Genomic DNA, 25,368 nt, shown 5'->3' with positions numbered 1-25,368 from the left:
TCCATGTCGGCTTCGGTTTGTGTCTCGGGGTCAGGGTTGACTTGGACTTGCACAGCAGCGAGCGTAGTTGGGGCCGCTGCTGGCTGTGACGGAGTGGCTTGGGGCACCAGCAGTTGGCTTGTCGAAAGGATCTCCGCCCTGGTCTGGAGTGCCCTCGCCGCCGCAGCTGCCTTCGCCATGTCAGCTGCGTTCGGCACCTGCACAGAGGTAGCAAGGGCTGAAGGCGGTAGTGATGGCGCAGGTGCGGAAGCAGATGGCGCTCCTCCATCTTCAGCGACAGGCGCCGAAGGCTCTGCTCCCTCTTCGGTGGCCATATCCGCCCCGGCGTCGCTTTCCTTTCGCCTTGTAACCTTTTCCTTTACGACCTTCTTCGGTGGCATTCACTCTCAGTGGTTTCGCTCGGAGGTCCCCACGGTCGGCACCAGCTGTTGTCGAAACGACAACTGCATACGTCGAAAGACGTGGTTACTCAACAGTGGTTGAGAAAAAAAGTAAAGTGTATTGATTAGAGAATTTTTCTTGGATCCCCCTATTACATGGCCCTATGGGGCTATTTATAGCCCCCATTACAGGTCTTACTACTAGGGCTTTGGTTATGCAGGGGAATTTACATGGTTGCCCTTATGAAAGGGATATTTACATGGGTACATAGCGTAATTGAGGTTCATGGGCCCTTAGCGGGCCGACTGGTTATAGTCGACCCAATTAACCCCTGGGCTTGATGGGCCAGGATAGCTTCTTCGGCCTTCCCGGGGCCGAACCTGCTACGGCGAAGTCGTCCCCCTTCGGCGTACGCTCTTCGCCTTGCGCCCTTCGGCCAGGAGGCCTCCAGCTCGGCTGCGATTCCCTGCCTCTCGTCGTCCTTGCTCCATAGTCTTCGACATGGGGAGGGTTCGCCTTGACTAACCTTGATGTCTCGGGCTTGAATCCTCATCGGGTGCATGCTTTCAGCATGTTTGGTCGAAGGGCCTCATGCCATATCGCCAACAATTACCAAAATTAACACCGGAGGCCTAGATGCTTCAGCGGACGAGCACCGAGCTCATGGTGTAGAGCGCCAGCCCCAGCCCGCAACCTGCGCCGGGGGAGGCAAACGTGGGCGACTACTGTGGCGGCGGTGCGAAGTGCGCCGCCATGGCGTGGACGTGGCGGCCGGAGGACCTGTTCCTAGAGACGCTGAAGGACAGCCTGGCGCGGCAGCGAGCTTGGCGGCATCGGGGAATTGCCTGGAGATGGCCTGGCATGCGCGGCCAAAGTGGGCGTGGTGTAGCGACGGGGCGAGGAGGCACGACATGGCGGTGAGCACGGTGCGGTGCGAGCCCCGGAGCGAAGCGAGCATTAGGGAGACGGCTTTAAGTATGTCGAGTGTCTTAACGGTGTGGTCGAGGAGGTCACCAGTGAGGCAGGCGGCCTGCAGAGCGCGCGGCGACGGGGCCGATGCCGAGGATGTCGCGGAAGGCGTCGGATGAGGAGAGCACCACGTCGAGCAGCTTGGAGAGGAAGGCGAGGGAGAGGAGCGGTGGCTGATGGGAGACCGCTGTTGACAGAAAACACGTGGCCTGGGAGATCTACTTAACTCCAGTGTAGGTCCAAAGCTCGCCTTCGGATGTATTAGCGTGCCAGTTGATTTGATCCTGTAATCAACAAGAAATAGAAGCAAAGAAACCGTGGTTAAATCCATAAATGATAGCCGATCGGCTAGATGCCGATGACATATCATTTATCTTTGAGCCGATGTCATCTGTGCATCGATCGGCAGTCATGAATAAGTAAAGAAGGACTAAATCTACTCGATTGGCTGTAGATATTAACAATATATACTCCTCATATCGATGTATACTTAAATCAAGTGATTGGGATAGATCGGTCATCATGCCGAGACAGTATAAATCACTTAGATCGAAATATATGTCAATAACAAGACTATATATGTTTATAACATAGCCGATCAGATAGATCTAGCATGTATCGGCTAATACTCCGATACTACTCTATATCAAGATATTAAAGCAAGAATAATATATTGAGCAAAAGCCTAACATACTTAGATACAACAATATCTTAACATAAAGGGCAGATTTAACATATCAATAAGGCATATATAACAAATGAAGTTAAATCAGATACGATCGGCTGAAACTCCGATGCTATTCTAATCGGCAACTAGAGGGCAGGCTAAAGATCAATATTCTAAGCACGACTTAATAGATCAAACTCAACTGATGCAGCATTAAGTATGAAAAGAAGAACGATATCTAGATAATCAAGTCGCTAGAAGTTTCATAGAATGGTAGATGTCTCATATAATCTAGATCAATATTAATATTTAACCTAATCGGCTACCCTCTATTAACAGATACTAACCGATGGCAGGTTAGATGATGATATTGCTAGAGATTATGTAAGACATATGATAACTCGATGAATTACATAAACGGGATAAACGGGATTAGAGTATCATAAAGATGGAAGCACTAATCCTAAGAACGCAATCCATCATAATGAATTTTACCTCTTGTTGAAGATCGAAATCGATGCAGCTCAACCCGAAAACAAGAACTCGTCTAAACAAAACTGAAGTAAAAAGGGTGGCGATGCGCCGAAATTGTGTTGAACGTCTGTCGTTAAAAATTACATAGGGCTCGGGGTCTACTTATACTCGAGGATTATAAGATATGCCCATACCAGACATGACCATTATCTCTAACAAACTCTAAGATATCATAAGTCTTTGCGGCAGACTTTTGCCCACATTTATCTATAAGGAATTTACATAAAATATCCTAATTAATATATACAATTGCCTTCCCAGGACTCTATCCATGCGTGGCAATCATCTTGAAGTACATTAACTTGAACCTGATGCCGTGTACAAGTCGTATTGTCGGAATCGGCCACATCGGCTTACCTAACCTGACTCAGACCCAGCCGATCTTGTCATAGCCGATCTGGACTTCAGCCGATTCCTGCCCTGTTTTCAAACTCGATCTCCGCTTCCGACTTTGATTCGATCTAATCTTCTCTCCGACGCTGATGTTACCAAATTTGGTTGTTAACAACCGCGGCAAGGCGGTTGGCGACGTGGGCTTGGAGGGTGTGGAGGACATGCAGCTCGTCGTCCTGCGCGTGGCCAAAGGAGGCGACGGCGGTGGCGCTGCAGCGGAAGCTGAGGAGGCCGAGGAAGCCCATCCAGGTGGGCGGCGGCAGCCATGGAGCTGACTTGGTTGCTTCCCACTAACTGTGTGGAGCTGGAGTACAACCCAATATTCTTTTTTTTATAGTAATCTGTGTGGGCCTAAAGAATATGTGGTAGGGCAATTTGGCCTGGTCACGTAAAAATGTGGGCCTGCTCAAGCCTAGTCAGCACGAATATACCAAACAAATGGGCGCGGTGTCCTATGACAAATAGCCATGTTTTGAGAATGTGTCTTCCCCAAAACTCACTTCGTGAGGTGTCCTGGAGCTAATTCCACGAAGTCGCGATGTCCTGTAGCAAAATTTACCATTAAAAATGGAGGTAGTACTAAACAACACTAAACAAAACAAGATCGTAAAAAAATAAATTTGTTACTCTAAAAGATCGTCAAGTGCAATATGCAAATGATTACCCGGATTATTAAAAAAAGTGGCCGATTAATCGTTAAAAATGGAATTTTGACGTTCATAAATACTAATGAATAATAATAGTAGCCCTTGTCACATTAACAGAACGATTTTGCTATTGTGTCGTATTTACAGCCGACTACACCGCCGGTACACAACACTGCTTGGGTGCTTTTGAAGGTATAGGTTCAGAAATCTTCACTCCCGGCAAATATAGCAACATGGTGAATTAGTTCATCATTAATTAAGTATTATATCTTAAAAATTTTAAAAATATTAATACGATTTTTCAAATAATCTCTACTAATTTAAAATTCTATAGTGGTGGCGGTGACTCCAGCTCTGACAGACACGCGGAATGTGAGCCGTCAGATTGCTAAATCCAACGGTGCACCGATCCCCACCCAGCTCCTCACCTTATCCCTCCTGCATCCACCGCTCCATCGCTCCCGCATGCCCGCATCCACCGGCTCCATCGCCGTACCCTAACCGTCCTGTGCCACCGTCGCCTTCGATCCTCCCCGCCGCCATCGCCGTCCTCCTCCATCGCGTCGCCGACAGCTCCATCGCCGTCCCCTAACCGTCCCGTGCCGCCGCCGCCTTCGCTCCTCCCCGCCGTCCTCCACCAGCTCCCTCCCCCACTGCTCGCCTCGCCGCCGCCACCGCCTCCGTCAAACCATCGCTGGCGCAGGGAGGACTCCTTGCGGCGGACTCCGAAACCCTAGACACTGCCCCCAACGCCAGTCACGCCGTCCTGTCCACCGCCGCGTCCTCCTCCTCCCCATCACCCGCCGCCAACGCCACCGCCACCGCCACCAACACCTACTCCTCCGTCCACCCACCACCGACGCCGAATCCACCACCCACCCGCAACCGATGCCGAATCCCCCGCCGTCGAGTCCGCTTCAGATCCCCCCGCCGGGCCGACTCCTACTCCTCCTCCTCCCCGCTGCCAACGCCTACTCCTCCTCCCCGGCTCCCCCCGCCGTCGATGCCTACTCCTCCGCGTCGCCATCGGCTCCAGATTGTCGTCATCAGGTGGCTCCTCCCGCGGCGCCCCCACTGCCAGCGCCACCGCCACCAACGCCCCATCCTCCTCCCCAGTCGCCGCACCACGCCTCCACCGCCGACGCCCCCATCGCCGCCGTCTCCTCCTGCCTCATCACGTAGGCGCACCCTCGACCGATCCCTGCCGCCGGAAGTCCTCACCACGCCACTTCCCCACCCCGCCCAACCACCGCGCCGCCTCGCTCCTCTCCCATCGCCGATCCCACGTCCCCAAATCACCGTGGAATCCACGCCCCACAAGCCCACGACCTCCCAGGTCTACAAGCCGGATTCATCATCGACCTCACCTCCGCAGGCCGGCTGCATCAACCCCCCACATCCCGGCCTCCCACTAGACCACCACCCCCATCCCGCGGCGGCCTTCGTCGTCGACTCCGCTTCCCCGTGCGCAGCCCACGTCCACGCCAAAAGTCCGTCGCCTACGCCACATCTCGCGACTGGATCCGCTCCTCTCCGTCGATCTCCACCACGGTCCCTTTCGCGCCGCACCGGAAGCTGGCCGCCAGTCCTCCGGTCGTCGCTGGATGCTGTCGGCAGGTGGATGCAGTACTCGCCCGTCTCCCCTCCATCACTGAGGGACATTCCCATCTACAAAAGGTAAACAAAATTTCTTATATGGCATTCGATTGCTAGACATCCCCCATCTAGAAAAGTTACAAATCAACTAAAGTTCATAAATATGTTGAGCAAATGTCCAGAAACCAATTCACTTTTCAAAGTGATTTTAGCACTGTACTGCTTTGTTCGAGCTGTAATCAAAATGTATGTGAAAGTATCACTTAGACAATTTCGTTTTAAGTAAAAGAAACAGTTTCCTGTTAGACAATTTCGTTTTAAGTAAAAGAAACAGTTTCCTGTTGAAGGTATATCTACAATGTGTATCTGATTTGTGGACATTATCTGTTTTCTCCCTTTTCGTCTCGCTGCTTCGTACTGTTGCTATGTTGTGAAATGATTTCTGTACAAGTTTCTGCAGGTACACTTGGCGGCATCACTAATTTAACTCCGATTTAATTTACGCGGAAGCGTGCTAGGGAGCGGTATGCTGCTCTTAGTGCTGGCGACAAGGAAGCTAGGCTTCAAAAGATGCGAGAGTACTACCAGCGAAAAAAGAGTATTGATCCTGTACCTACCCATGGTATTTAAATTATTATCTCACAAACGGCGTAGATCTGAAGTGAAATCTTACCACTGGACACAAGCTCACTCTTCTTCAGGACGTCAGGTTCCTTCATCACCCGGGTACTCTTCCCTACTGTGAAAGTAAGACCAGTTTCTTCTGTTTGTCCTGTTTTTACTTGATTAATTTCTGCGATATCAATTTTTTAACATGCAATGGAAATATCGTTGATCTATGTTGTGTCTGTCAATTTATTTATCTGTGATGCCGCATTTACATGTGGTGCACACTCATCACTATAACGACTTCTCCTATGGTATTAACATACTGTTTGGTCATGATCCTGGTAGTTGTTTTACTGGCTAGGTGCTCACATTAGACATAAAATTTTGGATGTGATTATATATATACTTCCTCATGGTAAGTGTCTCATGTTAAGTTCTGATGATCAGCGCAATTGCTGATGGGAATTCATGGTGATAAACCACACCTGAATTCATGATGATAAACCACACCTTAATTCTATAAATGTGAGAGAAGACCTCCACTCAATGAAATTTAGTCAATATGCGAGCAGAAAATACACTAATCCCTGATTCAGTCATGGAGTAAATTGCATCATCTATGCTCACACGGTTAGTTTCTTTACCTGTATATTATCTTCCTTACCAATGCAGTCATCTTACTGCTATCAATGCATCTTGGCAGAATCATTTCCTTCAATTAAGCTTAATGAGTATAGAAAAGGAAGGTTGTTAATATTATTGCATATCGCTGTAAACTATTGTTTACTGCACATTTGATTATCTGGAATGCAGTACGAGAGAACACTTTGCCGGTTTGCCTTGCCCCATCAATTTCCGTATCCATTTAACGTTGCAGAGAATAGGCTGCAGTACTTACGAACTCTAATTTAGATCACATTAATACATAACCACACATTTTTTTAGCTGACACTGATTCCGTGAGCATTAGTTCATAATTTACATTGCATAAAGTTTATTCTCTCTACTACATGTGTTTCTTTTAACTGATGTTGGTCACCTCTATTGTATTTAACTCGGGTTCATGGAAAGGTACTTCTGAGGACTGAGGCCTATATAACCCTTCCTCCATCTATGAGCCTTCTAAGGCATCATTTGGCAGTAAAATAGGAAGACGGTCATTTATGTATTTTTTATTTAACGTTATATGTAATGGGTCTGCTGTACTCATGCTATGCCCGTTTGGGGCAGTTCATCCTTTGGTCTGTAGCAGTGCTCTTTCTATCGGAAAGATTATCTATACAAAGTATTGTATGGTCATTAAATTATTGTATGGGAGCTTATTATCTGTTTTATCTTATTAGAGACGTGGAATTATTAAATTGTTGTATAGGAGCTTATTTTCTGTTTCATCTTATTAGAGACGTGAAAATATTATGTGCTTATTCTCTGTTTTATCTTATTATTGACGTGGGTTTCACGTGCACATTTACATGATTTATGCACCAGAGTCTGTAGTAGATTGTTCAGCTTATTCAAACAGAATCAGTAACTGCTTAAATTAGAACCAAAGTCATCGGATGTCATTTGCTCTTGAATTGTCATGTTTTAAGCATGTATTGCTCTGAAAAAAGAAGGCTTCAACCTTTCAGCACAATATATTTTTAACTGAATACTTTACACCTTCAATTATTTGTGTCCTCTAAGATCGTGAAATTCAGTTTGTTGCTGTTCATTTATGAATATTCCAGTTATTTTGCCAGATGAAAAGCAGCTTAAGGTTTTGAATCCATGCAAGTTTGTTTTAAATGTTCTGACGGTACACATCATTTGAGGTACCTAATATTGTCCTTTTGTTCAGTAGTCCTTCCATTTGGTCAATAACCCCTTAAAAACTTTATTTAAGATACCATGCCCATATAAAACTTTGCATGCACCTTGGGCATGAGAACAACTAAATGGATTTGTTTTCATTATTTTATCTATGTTTGGGCATTTTATCGTGTTTGAGACACTAATGTGTCGGGCTACCATTGACCAGAAAGATAGACTGATATAGAAATCATTCTTTGTTATCTCTCTTAGTTTGTAATTAGAATTATCTGATTGTTGAACTCGAATTTCCTTGATGAAAATTATATTTGTTCAGAGATGCTCATTCTAGCTCTGTATGCGGATTTGGTGATTGAAGAAATGCATGGTAACATTTTGGCATGGTTTGAAAATATCACAAATTCATGCTTCATCAGTTAATTGTTAGTACCCATGTTCTGTAGCCTCTCCTTTTCTCATTTTTCACACGATCCTTTTGATATGCATGCATACTATTTTTCTTTGTGTGCTACGGAATGTGATTAAACCATGTTTATATAAAAAAAGCATAGAATTGACGTGGGTGCACATGTCCATATTCCTCTTTGCTGAATTCGAAGATCTACAAGTTTTACTTCTTAATATATAGCATAATAACTTGGCAAATGAATCAGATTCATTACAATTTCGTTTTGTTCAGATCAAGGAAATGATTCCTCATTGATTTGTGCATATTTCTATATGGCATAGATTGTATGTTTCAAATGATACATATTTTCCCGTTGCAACGCACGGGCACCCAACTAGTCTTAGTATATTTCTATAAAATATATTTATCTTTTAACGGTTAAAAAGTGTACACGTGATTCGTGTTCGGTATGACTAGATGGCAGTTAGTAGCTACAGTAGCAACATATAATTTCTACCATAGCCACTGCACAGCTGCTTCTAGTAAAGTTTGACACTTTGGCCGTGTTTAATTGTTTAGGTTTAAAAACTTTGACGTATACGGATACACATTTGAAGTATTAAACGTAGTCTAATAACAAATCAAATTACAAATTCCGCCAGTAAACTGCGAGATGAATAGCCTAATTAATCCGTCATTAGCAAATGTTTACTGTAGCACCACGTTACCAAATCATGGTATAATTAGGCTCAAAAGATTTGTCTCGCATTTTACATGCAAACTGTGAAATTGGATTTTTTTTCCACATTTAATGCTCCATGCATATGTCCAAATATTTGATGTGACATAATTTTTGGATATTTAGAAGCGTGCGCGTGGAAAACGATGGGTTTTCTCCCTCAATGTCACCGGAACGAACACAGATAATGAGAAGTCGTATGAGTTGGACACAACATATTACTGTAAGGGTATCTACAATGTGAGCTATTCCTAGAGTGTCCTCACTAATTGAGGACACTCGTAGAGAAACTCAGCTCACAATGAGAGATACCCCTGGATGGGCTCCTCAAAATATAAGATAACTGGGTGAAGGCACTCAAGCTCACAATGGGTGTCCCAACCAAAAAGCCCACGGTGGGTATTTTCCTATACTACCCTCCTCTCTCCATAGCCCACCGATGACTTTTTTTCCCCACCGACGCTTCTCCTCTCTCTCGCGCGCATCGCCAATCTCCCCTCTCTCTTGCCCGCTCGCCATTTTCTCCCACGCCGCTCACTGCCGCCTCCCTCCTCGCCTTCCCCAGCCACCGCCGTCACCTCCCAAGCCACCGACGTCGCCTCCCTCCTCGCCATCCCCAGCCACTGCGCCGACAGCCTGCGCCAGATCTGGTCGCCACCGCTGCACGAGGAAGCCCTCCGTCCTCGCCGGCTGCCGCAGCGCACGGTGGTCGGATCTGGTCGTCGCCGTCGCCTCTCTCCTCTCTCTCTTGCGCCACTCATCGTCACCTTTCTCCTTCTCTCTCACCAGCCGCGGTGGCGGACGACAAGCGGCGCGGGGACGGGCGCGGTGGCGGAGGGCAGCAGCGCGCGGGGTCGCCGAGCCGTCTCCGTCACAGGGTCATCGCCGGTCGTCGTCGCCAACTCTGTCTCCTCCCAGCGAAACCCGAAAGCAAGATTTAGGACCTGCACTGGAGTTAAGCAGACCTCCCAGGCCAGTGTGTGTTTTTTTATCAACACATGGGCCTCTCAGCGAAGAGGCCAAGGGTGGAAGGAGAAAAATCAGGTGCGGGAGCCGTGTCCTCAAGCCACGACGTCGCCCAACGTGTCCCCTAGCTCCGTGGCTCGACGAAAAGCGACTGAGGAGCGGAGGAAGACGCGCCCCTCTGCTAGGGACGGCAAACTGATGGACTGGCGACGGCTGTGAGCAGGGACACACTTGAGAGTACGCATTGGTGATGGCCTAAGGAACCCAAATCCTAGAAAACAAACCAGCATTGAACTTTTTTATTGAAAGAGCAATGCACATGGAATTGTCGAGATTTTATTACCTGCAATGAGGGGGTGTTTGAATCCAGGGACTAGACTTTAAACTTTAGTCCCTGTCACATTAGATGTTTGGACACTAATTTAGAGTATTAAACACAGACTACGTACAGAACTAATTACATAAATGAGAGCTAATTCACGTGACAATTTTTTAAGCCTAATTAATCCACAATTAGCACATTGTTACTATAGCATCACATAGGCTAATCAATGATTAATTAGATTCAAAAGATTCATCTCGCGAATTAATCCAGAGTTATAAAATGTGTTTTATCAATAGTCTACGTTTAATTATTTTAATTCGTATCAAATATCCGATGTGACATGTGACATGACATCTAAAAAATATTTAATCCATTGCAAAAGCCAAAACCCAAAAGGACGTCACCGCCCCCCGACCTTCCACATACCCCCAGTACCCCACCTGTGATTCCCTCCCCTCCATCTGACGCCAAACGGCCGCGCCCATTCCCCCGCGGTCCCGGTCGCCTCTCCTCGGGTCCTCGTCAACTCAAAAGGCGCACTCGAACGAACCGGCGGGGGCGAATCCTTCGCCCCGAAGCCTCCCACTACCAATTGGTCCCATCCCTCCTCCTCCCGCTTCCCCCCCATAAGATCATTTATCTCTCGTCATTGTTCGAGCCCAACACACGCGCGCGCGACTCGTAGGAATTCGGTTCGGATTCGTGCGTGCACCGAAGGAGGCGGAGGCGGAGGCGGCCCAAGCGTCGGCGCCACCTCACTCTCCCACCCCCATCCCGCCGCCTCCCCCGATTCCTCCCCCAAACCCCTCCTCCTCCTCCGCCGCCGCCGCCGTCGCCATGGGTGGCCCCCTCACCGCCGCCGGAGGTCGAGGAGATGGGGGCGCCAAGGCGGTGGAACCGCTCCGGCCTCCGCCGCCGCCCGACCCGAAGACAATGGCCAGATGGTGAGGCCCGGGGGGTGTCCAGTGCGCGCCTGACGGATCGCGATTCGCCGTCCTCCCCTCCCCTTTGGATGCTAATGGTGGTGGTGGGGGTTTGTGATTGCGCGTGGCGTGCAGGTACCAGCTGGAGGCGCTGGAGCGGGCGGTGCGGGGGAACACCCTGGCGTTCCTGGAGACCGGGAGCGGGAAGACGCTCATCGCGGTGATGCTGCTCCGGGCGTACGCGCACCGCGTGCGGAGGCCGGACTCGCGCCGCTTCGCCGTCTTCCTCGTCCCCACCGTCGTCCTCGTGGGCCAGCAGGCGCGCGTCGTCGAGCAGCACACCGACCTCGTCGTCAAGCAGTTCTGCGGCGAGATGGGGGTCGACTTCTGGGACGCCGCCACCTGGCGATCCCAACTGGAGGACGGCGAGGTGCTCGTCATGACGCCGCAGATCCTGCTCGACAACCTCCGCCACAGCTTCTTCCGCCTCCAGGACATCGCGCTGCTCATCTTCGACGAGTGTCACCACGCCAGGGGCAATACGCCGTACGCCTGCATTTTCAAGGTACAAAAGTTTACACCCGCCGCCGTATTGCGCCCTTTCGTATTTTCCCTTCACATTTATTGATCGGGTGGGGTTAGTAGTGGAGTAGCTCTCATTTTCCATTTTCGTCTCATCAACATAGGAACACCTATGCTCTAACTTACATACTAGTGCCAATATAATTGGAACATGCAGCGTTGGTTTTGCCACATTTACTATTTCAGTCAGAATCTTTGATGTCTCCCTTCCCCTGCTGATCTGTATCACCAATTTAGACAAATCATTCGACGCTTGCAGGAATTTTATCACCCCCAGTTGAATTCTAGTGCGTCAGACCCTCTGCCAAGGATATTTGGGATGTCTGCTTCGCTCATTTATTCAAAAGGTAAGGGCGAAACGATCATCCCTTATGTTTTATGCACAGGCTCTCTGATCATCTAATCTGTCACACTGTTCCTTCTATAGATTTGAATCCGCACAATTATTCAAAGCAAATTTCTGAGATTGAGAATCTCATGAATTCCAAGGTCAGGCCATGTAATTTTCAGTTAATTACGTGATCCCTGCAGTTACGATAATCATTCTTCCTAATTTAGTTACCTGTATGTGTCTTTGGGAAATAAGCATTGATGCATTTGTTGTTCAAGGTGTACACTGTTGATAGTGAATCAGCTTTGTCGGAGTACATACCATTTGCTTCTACAAAAATAGTGGACTTTGACGATTCCAACATTTCATCTGAGCTGCATGCCAATATTCTCAGTTGTTTGAATAGATTGAATAAAAAGGTACTATCATTCTTCTACATTTTGTTTGCCCTTTTGGTAAACAGTGCTTTCTATTGTTCAGTTACATGTTGCTTGCCGACAAGTTGCTTACTGTACTGCATGAAGTTGAGTGGTAAGACTAGGCATGGCGGCCAATTTGGGGTAAGATACAAGGGAGAGGTTGGCACTTTCGGCATGCCTACAGAAGGGAACAGAGATTGAGTTGGGGAGAAGTGTTAGAAACTTAGAATAAATGTGAAATGAGAGGAAGCCTAGTAAGGGTCTATTCTGGAGAGCTCCCAACTCCTATGTTGTTGCAGAATATAGTTTTGTAGGCTAAAACAAAGTGGTTTAAGTACCTACTTTTAGTCCAAAATGTAAAGAAGATGACTCACCTAAACACTCCTGTCTACCTACTTTTAGGTTCCAGCTTCAAGAATTTTGAAGCATAATATGCTGAGCTGGATTGAGCTCCAACTCTTGTATTTTTGTAAATATGGAGTTCTTAGGCTAAAATAAATTGGTCTATGCTGAAATGTAAACAGGATGGCGCACCAACACCCCAGTCTACCGCTAGCTTGACCTCTAACAATTTTATAGCCAGGATGCTCTGAAGCTCTGCCAAACAGGCCCAGATAGCCAAATGATATCCCCTGCATGCCAAAACGTGGGACCTATCAATGGCATCTTTCAGAATATAAATGAAGAATAAAAAAGTTAGGGTTTATTACAGTAGCACAGCCAGTGTTCTACAGAAGTATGTGAATTCTAAAATGCGGTTTAGGTCAAAAAGACAGTTTTTAGTGATGATTTATCAGTCTCAGAGACTGTTAAGCCTGTTGTTAGACTTCTTTTTTTAGTTAGAGCATGTGCCAGACCTTTAGTATTGCATGCCATGGACCTGTTATTCATGGCTTCTTGTGCTTGGGCTGAATATGACATTCAATATTTTAAGCAGGAGGTTTTTTTTTATTGAGATGCATTGACATTCTTTTTGTAATGCTTTAAGTAACTTCTTTTAACAAATCCTGTGTATATATGTTACCAGATACCAATGCAATTTTGTTTCATTCTCTTAGCATATAGAAGCTCTGGACAGAAAACTACATGGTTCATCTCTGGAAAACGCTAAGCAAAGGATATCAAAATTGCATCATACATTTGTATATTGTTTATATAATCTAGGAGTATGGCTGGCAGCAAAGGTATGAATAAAGATTTCACTGCACATTTATAGTACTTTCTGGAATCCCAATTTATCTTTAACATTGTATTTTCAGGCTGCTGAGGTACAATCATACGAGGAAAACAGCCTATCCTTCTGGGGTGAAACATTGGATAAAAATGTTGAGGGCTTCATTAGAAACTACAGCGAAGAAGTACATAGAGAACTTTCATGTTTCTTGAAGAATGGTACATACTACACAGCTCTGGCTTTTACAAACATACCTTCTCTAGCATGTTGCGCTTTTTATGTTCTTTTCTTGGTTACCTGCATGACAGCATTTGCTTTCTGGAATTCTCAATTACCAAATAAAATGTTGTCTAGTCTGTTGTCTGCATGAATTGCTATCTGGATACTAGAAAAATGTTTATAATTTCACTTATGAATACTATGATATTTTTAACATAATTTCACTTATGATACATGCGATACTAACTGAATATTAAACCATAGATGGCATCCACTTGCCGAAATTCCAATTTATAGGTCATACCATGTTTATTTCATTCTTTGCTTTTTTTTTTCAGGTCATATTGGTGAAAAATTTCCAGCTGATTCTCAAGATGGGATATTGACACCCAAAGTTCATTGCCTTATTCGAACTCTTCTGCAGTACAGGTGCTAAAATACTCTTCTGATATTTTCTTTTGATAATATTTCACAGCCACATCCTTTGAGATTGCATTCATTTGGCTATTCTTATAGTAGTATTGGTAATATTTCTCATTCTCTCCCTTTGAGACTGCATCGACTAAATGGTACCAAAGGTTCTGTATAGGGTGGACGATAGTGGTGTATTCTTTCATTCTTTTTTAATCAACTTTTGAATTTTGTCTGCTGTGAGTTAATATCAAGTGATATGCATGGTTTTACATAATCAGAAAATAGGAAAAATCATGGATGACCAGTACAGAGAAAGAGCCATTAGCTTCTACAATATGCATGTGCCTTTTGTACATGCCCCATGGATTACATTTGAAAATCTGAATAAAAAAATAAAGAAGAGTTCCCAAGAAAAAAAAGTTTATTTTTTCTGGGAGAACTAGCATATTTGCCCATCTCTTGTAACAAATCTCAGATAAACACGCATAAGTTGGCTTACTCAAATGCCAAAAAAAAATCCCCACATTTAAAATATTTAACTTGGATCAACTGACAACCACATACATATGAACATAATTAAATCATCTATATATTGGTTCAATAGAAGTACAAATGAGTAAAATGACACACGTCTATGCTGATTGTTTCACCAAAGGTTGATTGAAGGATTGGGGGTGTAGAGCACAACCCATCACCACCAACTCATATAAGTAGTACAGAAATGATACATTCCAGTACCACTATTATTTTCCTGCTGCATACAGTTTTTTCTTGAATTTCACCTTCTACTTCCATTCCCTATTACTGGCTTTTATAGGTTAGTTCTTAGATGGATATTGAAGTGTAAGTAAGTTCCATGGAATAGATAATCACATACCAGCCAGTGTGAAAAATGTGTTCTAAAGTTTTTTTTTTAGATAATGGAAGCTTTATTAATCTCAGTAAATTCTATCAAGTGATACAATTATTCTGAGAGCACCTCTGGCTTCTGCACCCAAAGAGTGCACACAGCCAACAAGAAAGAAACAAAAGATAAACTCATCATCCAAAATAGCAGGGACAAAAAGAACTTCAGGAGCCCTCTAACCGTAGCCTAGAACGCCACCCATGCGCCGGGGTAGAAAACTCCATGGCCACTAGCTCCAAGTGTTGACAAGCCGCAATGATAGTACCCCGCAAATTGACCTTCTGAAGGATAGCCCATGAGCAGAGCCAATGTGTAATAAAAAAGATAACCTGCAAAGGGGAAGATATGTTTTTCCTTTCAAAAACCACATCATTTCTGCAAAGCCAAATAGACCAAATAGTGGTAGTTGCCCCTAATAAGACCAAAGATCTCAAATTGTGTGGTTGTCTTCTTATCCAATGCCCAAACATATGAGTTGTACTATTAGGTAAACTAATATTCGAAGCAAACTGGATTAAAGACCAAACCGCGCGGGCAAAACGACATTCAATAAGTAACTTGGTGATTGTAAGAGATGCTTATGCTTCTACTTTCTTGTACTAAAACTTTTTGTTCTTTTGATCATTCAATAAGTAACACCTCTCTTTCTCTCTCTCTCTCTCTCTCTCTCTCTCTCTCTCAGGCATATGCAAGACTTAAGATGCATTGTGTTTGTTGAGAGAGTTATCACAAGCATAGTATTAGAGCACCTACTTTCATCTATTCATCAAATGTCTGGGTGGAATGTTAAGCACATGGCAGGAAGCCGTCCTGGTTTGCTATCTCAGAGCAGGAAAAATCATACAGAAATTGTTGAATCTTTTCGAAAAGGAAAGGTTCGATATTGGTACTTGTATTTTATGCTATAGGCATTCTGTTAAGTATGCTATAGGCATTCTGTTAAGTCATAGTATGATAGTTCTCTGATGAGAGAATGATGGTTATGCAGGTACATATAATTATTGCCACACAAATTTTGGAGGAGGGTTTAGATGTGCCAAGTTGTAACTTGGTAATTCGCTTTGATCCATCAGCAACAGTATGCAGCTTTATACAGTCCCGTGGTCGAGCTAGGATGGAAAACTCTGACTATCTTTTACTTGTCGGAAGGCACGTTTTCAATTTTGTTGCTTTGTTTGTTCTCTGTGCAAATTTGTTAACTGTTCCATCTTTAGTGAATTGTTTGTGTCTTCCATGGACTCTGTTCACTGTTTTCACATTTCATCAAAAGAGTTGCATGCACTGGATAAAAAAAAGAATCCCTGGTTAGTGCCAGGAAATTGTTAGTGGTTACCTATATTAGTGATTGCTTTTCCCATTTCATCAGTTGGTTTTTGTAGTGAATCAAATCATCCATAGTGGCACTAAATATTAACGTTGACTCTTAAATCCAAGCTGGATTATACTAGGGAGTAATAGCAGTTTATAAAGCTTTTTTTTATTATAAAATTGACTTATGGTTCCTGATGGTATTTTCCAGAACCAGAGGTAACTGGTGTATCATCCTGGTAATAAGTTTCAACTGAAATAATTGTTTGAATTTTTAGTATGGAACTGCCAAAATTCTCTTGGATGGTGGACCTGGTCAGATCCTATGACTATTGTAGGCACTTGCTGTGGATTTATCCGTCATCTTTCTGATTTTAGATGACACGATAACCTCCTTTTGTTGTCATCGTTACTTGACCTATTTTGCATTTTATTACTGTGCATTATACACGTTTCTGCATCAGGGGGGATGTGGAAGCTCAAACTAATGCAGAGAAGTTTCTCGCAAGTGGGCAAATAATGCGGGAGGAATCTCTGAGATTGGGATCAATTTCTTGTCAACCACTTGAGAACACCTTGTGCGAGGATACCTATTACCGTGTCGAGTCAACTAGAGCAATTGTGACACTAAACTCCAGCGTTCCATTAATTCATTTTTTCTGCTCAAAGCTTCCATCGGATGAGTTAGTTTTCTGTTTCACACTTAATAGTTTCGTTTACTTTATATTGCGCAGAATTATCTGCCACAATTGCTTCAAGTTTATGATGGGGGTCAAATTTTGACTTGCTAGATATTTTAATCCTCTACCAAGATTCGATATAGACAAGGCATCTGGCACATGCACTCTGCATCTTCCTAAGAGCAGTCCTGTGCAGACAGTTAATGTAGAAGGAGAAGGTTCTATTCTCAAGGAGACAGTTTGTCTTAAGGCCTGCCAAGAACTACATGCCATTGGTGCACTCACAGATTCTCTTTTACCAGAATTAGATGTTCCATGTGATGAAGAACCTGACATCGGTATGGTTATTCAGCTAAGCAGTTTAATTCAATTTGTTCCAGTTGTTGCAATTTATATATTTTATTCCAATTGATTATTCAGGGAGCAGTTTATTGTGCGAGTTATGATAATGCAGTAACACATAAGTAAAAGTATTTTACACGTGCTATCAAAATTTTAAACTCAATTTACACTTTGCAAGTAATTATTTACCATGTGTTTTAAGGAAAACTTGATGCATGGTGGGTAAGGTTATATCTGAAGGTACAATAGGAAATGTGTTTCGTGCATTACTGATTTATACTTGATAGTTTTCATGGACTTGATAATTTACTGGTCTAGTGGATACATACATGTCATGATGCCTGTCCCAAAACGAACGTAGTTTGTTCAAATTTACCTATTTTGTTTGCTAAATTTGATATCTTCACTAATCTTGAAAGTAAAAGATCTGTCGTAATTTTTGAAGTTGGCTTTTAAGTGTGATATATATTGGGGCTTTGCACTAATGTTGCCTTAATGTTTCTCATATAGTTGTTGAGAACAAAATTGAGCAGCCTTCTTACTTTCCAGAAGAATTTGTGGATAATTGGCGCTCCTTTTCTCGTCTTGGCATATATTATTGCTATAAGATCTCATTGGAAGGATGTCCCAAAACAGCTTCTCCAACTGACATACTGTTAGCTTTGAAGTGTGATTTGGGATCTGACTTTACTTCTAGCTCATTTAAATTGCCAGGTGGGCAAGACAATGCTAGTGTTACCATGAAATATGTTGGCATCATCCATCTCAATCAAGAACAGGTAAATTGTCAATTTATGTTCTCTAATTCTTTGATAACTAGGCTATTGTTGTTTAGACCATTTCATTGAGAATATATAACTTTTGTTTGTCCAGGTAATTATTGCTAGAAGATTTCAGACAACTATTCTTTCGTTTCTTATTGGTGATGACCATTTGGAGGTTAGCAATGGTATTAAATACTTCCATGAGATGCAAGTGCCTATTGGAGTAGTCTATCTACTTCTGCCTTTAGTTTCTGGCAGAATTGATTGGTGCAGTATGAAGTTCTCATCCTCACCAATATATGAAGCTAACAACAAACATATGACACATTGCCATTCTTGTAAAGATATTGATTTACTGCAGACAAAAGATGGTCCTTTCTGCAGGTGCATCCTTAAAAATTCCATTGTGTGTACCCCTCATAATAACATCTTTTATGTTATTAGTGGGTTTCTTGACTTAGATGCAAATTCCTGTTTGCCTCAACATGATGGGACTGTTGTTACCTACAAAGATTATTTTAAGACTAGGTATATGTTTTCCCTTTCGGTATTACTTCATGTTTATGTATCATACATGCTCCTGTAAGCTATGAACGCACACATCTACTTGTTTCCTGTGTTTCTCAGGCATGGTCTTACTTTGACTTTTGAAAATCAGCCGCTCTTGGCTGGCAGTAAACATGTGAAAGTGCGGAACTTCCTCCACAACTGCTACTCTAAAAAAGAAAAAGGTTTTTTTTTTCTCTGGTTGCAGTAATATTACATAATGTTTTCTCCAGCTATCCTCCGTTTTGACTACATGTGTTGACTCAATTATCTGTAATAAAACCCTCGAAGTTACTAAGTTGGAAATTATGCAGAACATTTATAAACATGATTAGATAATGAATTTTAATATTTGTTGATGACAAAATTTTTAGGTGTTTTAGTTTCTACGAGTTACAGACCCTTCTGAACTTTCTGTACATCTAATTGAATTCTTAAATATGTAGCCCAAAATGTAAACTCTTGCTTGACATTGAATTTAAAATTTTCCAATATTTGAATGTAAAGTTTTCCAAATTTAATATCCTCAGCTGAATATGGTATATGTTTTAGCGCTACTTTTATGAAATTTAGATTTCATTCTACTGTGAGTACTTACTATGAGAGTGTACATCATACCAATAAGCTCTTTTGATATAAATATTGGCACTGCAGATTGTTTTAATTGTAGACATATTTTTTGCTACTATTAAATTTTCCTTTTTCTAGTTTAATAACCTTTTGGAGTACTATGCCTTTTTTAAATATATTTTGCTTCTCTATCATCTTTTCCTTAATCCTTCTTTATTTGGCCAGACACTATATTCGTTTTCAGGAGCAGTAAATGTACTTTTCATATTACTATCAAAATTGTAGTATATTAGCACAGAATGATGGGTTGCTTGTAGCTTAGCTTCTATAAAATTAGGCAGTGAGGTATTTGGGACTTGGAAGATTACATTTGACATACCCTGAGTTCATGTTCAATCGGACAGTTAAATCCCACACATATTGCTGGGCTTGATCATACATGTGTATTTTGCATCGCTATCAATGAGGCATGTTACAGTGGGTTATAGCTGAACTCTTAGACAATGGTCCAACTAATGTACTGCCTGTACTATCTTTACAGAGCTACATATGCATAAATCACTGATTTGGTCATCTTTTTTCCTTGTTTCAGAACCTGGTGATAGATATAGTGTTGAGTTGCCACCTGAACTCTGCAGAATTATCATGTCACCAGTGTCCGCCAATAATTTGCACATCTTCTCATATGTTCCTTCCATAATGTTCCGCATCCAGTGCATGCTTCTTTCTGTGAAATTAAAGGTCCAATTAGGCCCAACAGTGCAGCAGTTTGACGTACCGGTTTTGAAGGTTGATTTTCTCATCAATAGTTTCCTATTTATGAATTATTGAAGTACCTAGATCAACTAGATGTCGTCATATAAGAAAACTCATATTTCCCTTATTTTTTGAAGAATTTAAAATAAAAATGGATATAAGTGCATTCTTGGGCACACCAGTAGGTGTTGTAGGAAGAGTGATGACATTTGACAGTGAAAACTAAAGGTTCTGATTTTTTTAGTTGTTTAATGCAGCAACAGTGCCTTAGTAAGAATATGTCCAGCACTTCGAAGTGACTATCTATTAATGAGGCAAACATAAGTTTTGGTTCCTTCTACTTGCAAACATGACAGGTCTTAAGTCATGTATAATGCAAGATATTTCGGGGACACTTAGCAAAGAAATAATTCCTTTTGTTGCCATGTAGAAGTTGGTTATTTTTGTAGCAATTGATGAGGCAGTGGTACTTAATAACTTCTTATGCATATAAATACCTTCAATTAATGCGTAATGTAACTATATAAGCACATACAAAAAGCTGTCTGCATTATTCATTAACACTCCAATGGAGGTGCTTGATGGTGTGTTGTACTCTATAGAACCATGTATGGATTGATGGTCCTATATTGTAAAAATAAGATATAAGAATATTTGAATCCGTGGAGTATTTTATGGTTCTAATTAATATTTTGGATGCCCCACTGTTAACAATGTACATGTCAATCTGAATTTTCTTACCTGTTACCTGAATAAATTACTTCCCCTATGCATATTTCTTACATGTGTATTTCTCTGCATTTTTTTCATGAGTTGCAGATCCTGGAAGCATTAACAACAAAGAAATGCCAAGAAGAATTTTCACAGGAATCATTAGAAACACTTGGGGATTCTTTCCTCAAATATGTTACAACTCGGCACCTTTTTAGTGAATACAGGCTTCAACATGAAGGCATATTAACAAAAATGAAGAAAAACTTGATCTCCAATGCAGCTCTGTGCCAGCTGGCCTGCAGCAGTAATCTTGTGGTACTCTAGATCCTGTTGCTAACTGTATTTTTCTTATTGAGCTAGGCATGTAGAAATTTTTTTTATCGAACACGCAGGACAGCTGCATATCATTGCGTTAAAGAAGGGTAAAAGGACCTTAGAAACACACACCTACACACTACAGAACTGATTACATGCACATCCTTGCTAATTTTATGCAATATTAATAGTCCTACATCTCCCAGTATCTTTCATACCATGTCAGCCTATTTCAATTCTTTTGTGCAACTGCTATATCACAATTAGGCAATGTTCCACATATTTCCTTTTTAGGAAAATGGGAACTCTATTGTTGCATTGAATTGTTTGCCAAGTTGCCAATATAGACTATTGTAGGTGACCAAAACCTTGTGGTGCTGACCCTAAGTTAATACAAGGCTGTGGCTCAGACCATATTACTCCTTGTTGGGCCAACACCTAGCCCTCAGGTCACATGGCACCTGTAGTCAGATCTGAGGTTGGCTTGACGTGGTCTGCTTTCATGACCGTTGAAGCAGCGGTACTTTGCCTGGCAAGCAAGAATGGCGGGAAGAATGGTAGCATCTGCCTATCCTTGAAACGGATTCTATCTTCGGCGTGTGCAGTGAGATAGTAAATAGCTTTCTTTAATCCGCTCAACCGACTTGTAATCCTTTCAGCCAATCAATTTTAAAGGTCTAATTTTTGTTTCTGGTGCTATGTGGCTAGGGCTATGTCATGAAATAAAATAATGCTTTGCATACAAATTTGTTCATCACAAAATGAATTGTGTTATTTTTCAAGTACCAGAAAATATTTCTATTCACCTTTTCATGTTTCAAAGAAGACTTATCTGTCTTTTATCACTGGTACTAGATGATACTCTTGCCCTTTATGTTTGGTTGGCAGGGTTACATTCATGCTGAGGAGTTTAATCCAAGAGATTGGATCATCCCTTGCTTGGACTATGATGAGCGTGATAACAAAAAAATTTCCTTTCTGGCACCCAATGGTATGTACAGCCAAAGGAAAATGTCTATTAAAAGTAAGAGGATTGCGGATTCAGTTGAGGCCTTAATTGGGGCTTACCTCAGTACTGCTGGGGAAAAGGCAGCATTTCTTTTGATGAAATCATTAGGGATGAATATAGAATTTCACACTGAAATTCCAGTTGAAAGGAAAATTTCAATGAAAGCTGAAGAGTTCATTAATGTGAGGAGCTTAGAGGGAATGCTTGGTTACAAGTTCAATGATTCTTTATTATTGCTCGAAGCATTGACACATGGCTCATATCAGACTTCTGGCCCTACTTCATGCTATCAGGTTGATATAAAAGCATCTATCATCTCTATTTAGTATGTGTCACGGCTTTATTATGCCTTTTGATCTTTACTCAACAAAGTGCAAATGATTAAACAGTATTGCAACAACATTTTTTTTCTATGTTAGCAATCCTCTATATGTTTCATTTCCTTTTGAGTTTAACTTGCTGTAGAATTATCTGAAACCTGAAAACTGAAGGACTAGCCTCGCTCCTTCAGCGACTCGGGCGGCGCTTCCAGCCGCCGGCCCTACCCCACCTCCTTCCTTCCCACCCCTTGCCGCCGCTGGAGCTGGCTGCCGGAAACCGTGTGGCGGCGGGCCTCCTTTCCTTGGGCTCTCGCACGGACGATGGATGGCAGCTAGATCTAAGCGTGACGTTGGTTGCTACGGCAGCGGTGGGACGGCTTTGGATGGTAGCCAAAGCCGGCAGCGCTAGGAGAGGCTGCAACAGTGGCTGGCACCGGTTAGGCAGGATGCGGGGCTTCTGGGTTGGATCCGCCGGAACGCTGTGGTGATTGCTCGAGTGCAGTCGGCGGAGCGGCTGCATGGGCGTTTGGCGGTCGTCCTAGTCGCAAAAGTGGGCCGCGTGGGCGGTGGTTGAGGCTGTGTTCCTGGCTATTCAAGTTGGCATCAACGGCGACCGCAGCCCTGCCGTGGTGAGCGACTGGATCTGGTGCGTCCTCGCTAGGGGTAGGGATCCGAGCCACGGGGCGTGCTAGCATCCGAGCAGCGAGAGGACTCCTCCCAACCGCTTGGACGTTTTGGAGCTCCTTGTGGTGCATGGATGGTGGCAACAGGGTGGAGGTGCGAGGTACGACAACGACCAAAGCTGGGCATCTGCGATGATCAAGAAGCAGCTGGGTAGTGGTGACGGCGTGTCTTCCGTTTTTGCCGGCCAAGCATCTTCCTCTTCTTGGAGCTCCTCCCCTTCTATGGCTGGAGACTGTAGTTTTGGTCATGGGGAGCTTTGATTGGAGGGTGGAAGTTGTGGCTATCATCAGGAGATGTCGATGGAGTGGCCGGAAACAGGGTAGTCCTATGAGCATGCCTGAGCTGTCGGGCTATGGCATGGGCATGGTTGCTAGAGGGATGGTGTGGTGATCCGGCGACTGCCGTTGTGCTGCGGATTGGTTGTGTGGGCTGGATGGAGAATCAACTGGTGAAAACCTTGTCGAGCCATTGGCTGGTTGAATGACAGCGTCACCTTTGGGCACTGTTCCCCTCCTTGGAGGCGCCGTTATGGTGTAGTTCCACCTAGCCCATACTGATCTCCAGGTGAAAACCTTGCTTCAGCTTACGCCGAGTGGTGGTGGCGTTTACACGTCACATCCTCCATGGGTGCGCTGCTGCTTTGGAGAACCTTCGTCATACTGCGGTGACCGTTGATGGCCTCATGCATCGGCTTGAAGCTCTGAAGGCTTAGGATTTTTGATGAGGCCTTTGCCTTTTTGTCTAGCTTCTTTTTTATCTGAATCAAACTTCTCAAGTAGCTGTTGTTAGTTTGGGATCTTTTTTGAGTTGAATGACAAGTTTGTGTCCCTTGCAGAGGCTCGAGTTTCTTGGAGATGCTATTTTGGATCATCTTTTCACTGAATATTACTACAGCAAATACCCTGACTGTACTCCAGAATTGTTGACAGATCTTAGATCTGCCTCTGTGAACAACAATTGTTACGCGCATGCAGCTGTTAAATCAGGATTAAACAAGCATATCCTTCACTCATCATCAGAACTGCATAGGAAGATGAGCTACTACCTTGAGGAATTTGGGCAGTCATTTACAGGTCCATCTTATGGCTGGGAAGCGGGCATTGGTCTACCAAAGGTGTGTATTCTCTACGGTGTAATTGGTGTAGGTGGCTATATTGCATATATTCTGAAAGTCTGATAGCAGAGTTTGTTTCTCCTTTTCTGCAAAAGAAAATGCACCTAGCTGGTATGGTAAAATTTGATCAGTTAATTTGTTTGTCTTTTATTTTAAATCTTATTAGTCATTACTCAGTATTCCTAGGTCTACCATTACCTCGGATACATTATAGTCTATGCCATATAGTGATGACATCAAAATTTAACCAGGCATCAGATCCATTATTTCTAGTTTGGATTAAAGAGTTGCTAGAGAATTTATAAAAAGAACTAAAGATAGTCTTAACTAGGTTCCGATGCATAGTGCATCACAGCATGACGACCACAAAATGTCTTTAGTCTGACTGTAAACTGGAATAGGAGAATTATATGTTTGGACTAACCTATTTTTGTGCACTTCTGTAATATTTTCCATCGAATAGCTTAAGCTGGATCTATTGCTTTACTTGCAAACAAACAGGTTCTCGGGGATGTGATTGAATCAATAGCTGGTGCCATTTATCTCGACAGCAAGTGTGACAAGGAGGTTGTTTGGAGAAGCATGAAGCGGCTATTGGAACCTCTTGCCACCCCCGAAACCATCGAGCCTGACCCGGTGAAAGGGCTGCAAGAATTTTGTGATCGTAGATCATTCAAAATAACCTACGAAAAAAACCATGTTGATGGAGTCTCATCGGTCATTGCTCGGGTGAAGGCTGGAGAGACTACATACTCCGCAACAAAATCAGGTCCCTGCAAGTTGGTGGCGAAAAAGTTGGCATCAAAGGCTGTGCTTAAAGATCTGATTGCTGGTCACAAAGATACAGAGGCTGCTGCAGTATAGTGATACTTAACTATTTAAGCGTGCAACAGTAGCTAACAATTGATATAGATAGTTGCGCACAATAGAAAAGTTTTGGTTGGATTCATACATGTAATTTGGAAATGCTCCTTTTTGTGTGCTCGCAAACGATGCGTGTGAACGGCCTCATGAATTCTGGTAGGTTTTCATGCTTCAAACTTACAAGTATCGCAATTTTGTAAATTACAAATACGGGCATAGCACACCTGCCCATGCCATGCAGTAGTTTTTTTTTTCCTCGAAATAGTAGCATTAGTTGTATATTACTCATAGCATCAGATTGTACAGAAAGCATGCCAGCAAAAACGAAAAAATGTACAGACAGCATTTTGTTCGCATCAAGGGAAAACTTGTTTTAAGATGTTCTGT

At 43.3% G+C, this 25,368-nt stretch overlaps 2 protein-coding genes, 1 long non-coding RNA gene and 1 pseudogene across 9 annotated transcripts; 2 read left to right on the top strand and 2 right to left on the bottom strand.

Annotated features, from left to right (window-relative positions):
- Window positions 1-1,022: 1,022 nt before the first annotated feature.
- Window positions 1,023-3,826, bottom strand: LOC107278425 (protein ROH1A-like; annotated as a pseudogene).
- Window positions 3,827-4,054: 228 nt separating this feature from the next.
- Window positions 4,055-7,165, top strand: LOC107277248 (proline-rich receptor-like protein kinase PERK9). Of its 7 annotated transcripts, XR_010740303.1 has the most exons (4): window positions 4,055-5,268; window positions 5,648-5,785; window positions 5,874-5,934; window positions 6,868-7,165. XR_010740303.1 is itself a non-coding variant. In XM_066308965.1 (3 exons), the coding sequence occupies exons 1-3, from the start codon at window positions 4,595-4,597 to the stop codon at window positions 6,054-6,056; spliced, it is 930 nt and encodes a 309-aa protein (XP_066165062.1). In that variant the 5' UTR covers window positions 4,055-4,594; the 3' UTR covers window positions 6,057-7,165. The 7 variants fall into 7 exon arrangements, 3 of the variants coding, with proteins under 3 accessions (XP_066165062.1, XP_066165061.1, XP_066165063.1); XR_010740302.1 differs by lacking the exon at window positions 6,868-7,165 and having other exon boundaries at window positions 5,874-6,026; XM_066308965.1 differs by having other exon boundaries at window positions 5,698-5,785; window positions 5,889-7,165.
- A 3,528-nt stretch (window positions 7,166-10,693) lies between these two features.
- Window positions 10,694-25,356, top strand: LOC4333337 (endoribonuclease Dicer homolog 2a-like). The gene is made up of 20 exons (NM_001402183.1): window positions 10,694-10,970; window positions 11,085-11,514; window positions 11,791-11,878; window positions 11,959-12,020; window positions 12,141-12,281; window positions 13,340-13,465; window positions 13,541-13,673; window positions 14,013-14,103; window positions 15,678-15,870; window positions 15,984-16,144; window positions 16,768-16,986; window positions 17,095-17,321; window positions 17,836-18,104; window positions 18,199-18,617; window positions 18,717-18,820; window positions 19,798-19,994; window positions 20,781-20,990; window positions 21,879-22,292; window positions 23,839-24,117; window positions 24,619-25,356. The coding sequence occupies exons 1-20, from the start codon at window positions 10,864-10,866 to the stop codon at window positions 24,979-24,981; spliced, it is 4,233 nt and encodes a 1,410-aa protein (NP_001389112.1). The 5' UTR covers window positions 10,694-10,863; the 3' UTR covers window positions 24,982-25,356.
- LOC112938185 (uncharacterized) lies at window positions 14,994-24,889 on the bottom strand. Its single transcript, XR_010740305.1, has 2 exons — window positions 24,542-24,889; window positions 14,994-15,324 (listed from the first exon to the last, which is right to left on the bottom strand). It is a non-coding gene; the product is annotated as an uncharacterized lncRNA (long non-coding RNA).
- Window positions 25,357-25,368: the final 12 nt, after the last annotated feature.

Source organism: Oryza sativa, chromosome 3, assembly GCF_034140825.1.
Source record: "Oryza sativa Japonica Group chromosome 3, ASM3414082v1".
Classification (NCBI taxonomy): domain Eukaryota; kingdom Viridiplantae; phylum Streptophyta; class Magnoliopsida; order Poales; family Poaceae; genus Oryza; species Oryza sativa.
This window is presented reverse-complemented; position numbering and strand designations above follow the sequence as displayed.

What these genes read in the sequence shown, in the direction of transcription:
- LOC107277248 (XM_066308964.1), top strand. Translation starts at nt 4,595, where the DNA reads ATGCCTACTCCTCCGCGTCGCCATCGGCTCCAGATTGTCGTCATCAGG. An exon ending in GACATTCCCATCTACAAAAG is followed by an intron (nt 5,269 to 5,697) that starts GTAAACAAAATT and finishes TTTACGCGGAAG; the next exon opens with CGTGCTAGGGAGCGGTATGC. An exon ending in GTACTACCAGCGAAAAAAGA is followed by an intron (nt 5,786 to 5,873) that starts GTATTGATCCTG and finishes ACTGGACACAAG; the next exon opens with CTCACTCTTCTTCAGGACGT.
- LOC4333337 (NM_001402183.1), top strand. Translation starts at nt 10,864, where the DNA reads ATGGGTGGCCCCCTCACCGCCGCCGGAGGTCGAGGAGATGGGGGCGCC. An exon ending in AGAATCTCATGAATTCCAAG is followed by an intron (nt 12,021 to 12,140) that starts GTCAGGCCATGT and finishes TTGTTGTTCAAG; the next exon opens with GTGTACACTGTTGATAGTGA. An exon ending in CGAACTCTTCTGCAGTACAG is followed by an intron (nt 14,104 to 15,677) that starts GTGCTAAAATAC and finishes TCTCTCTCTCAG; the next exon opens with GCATATGCAAGACTTAAGAT.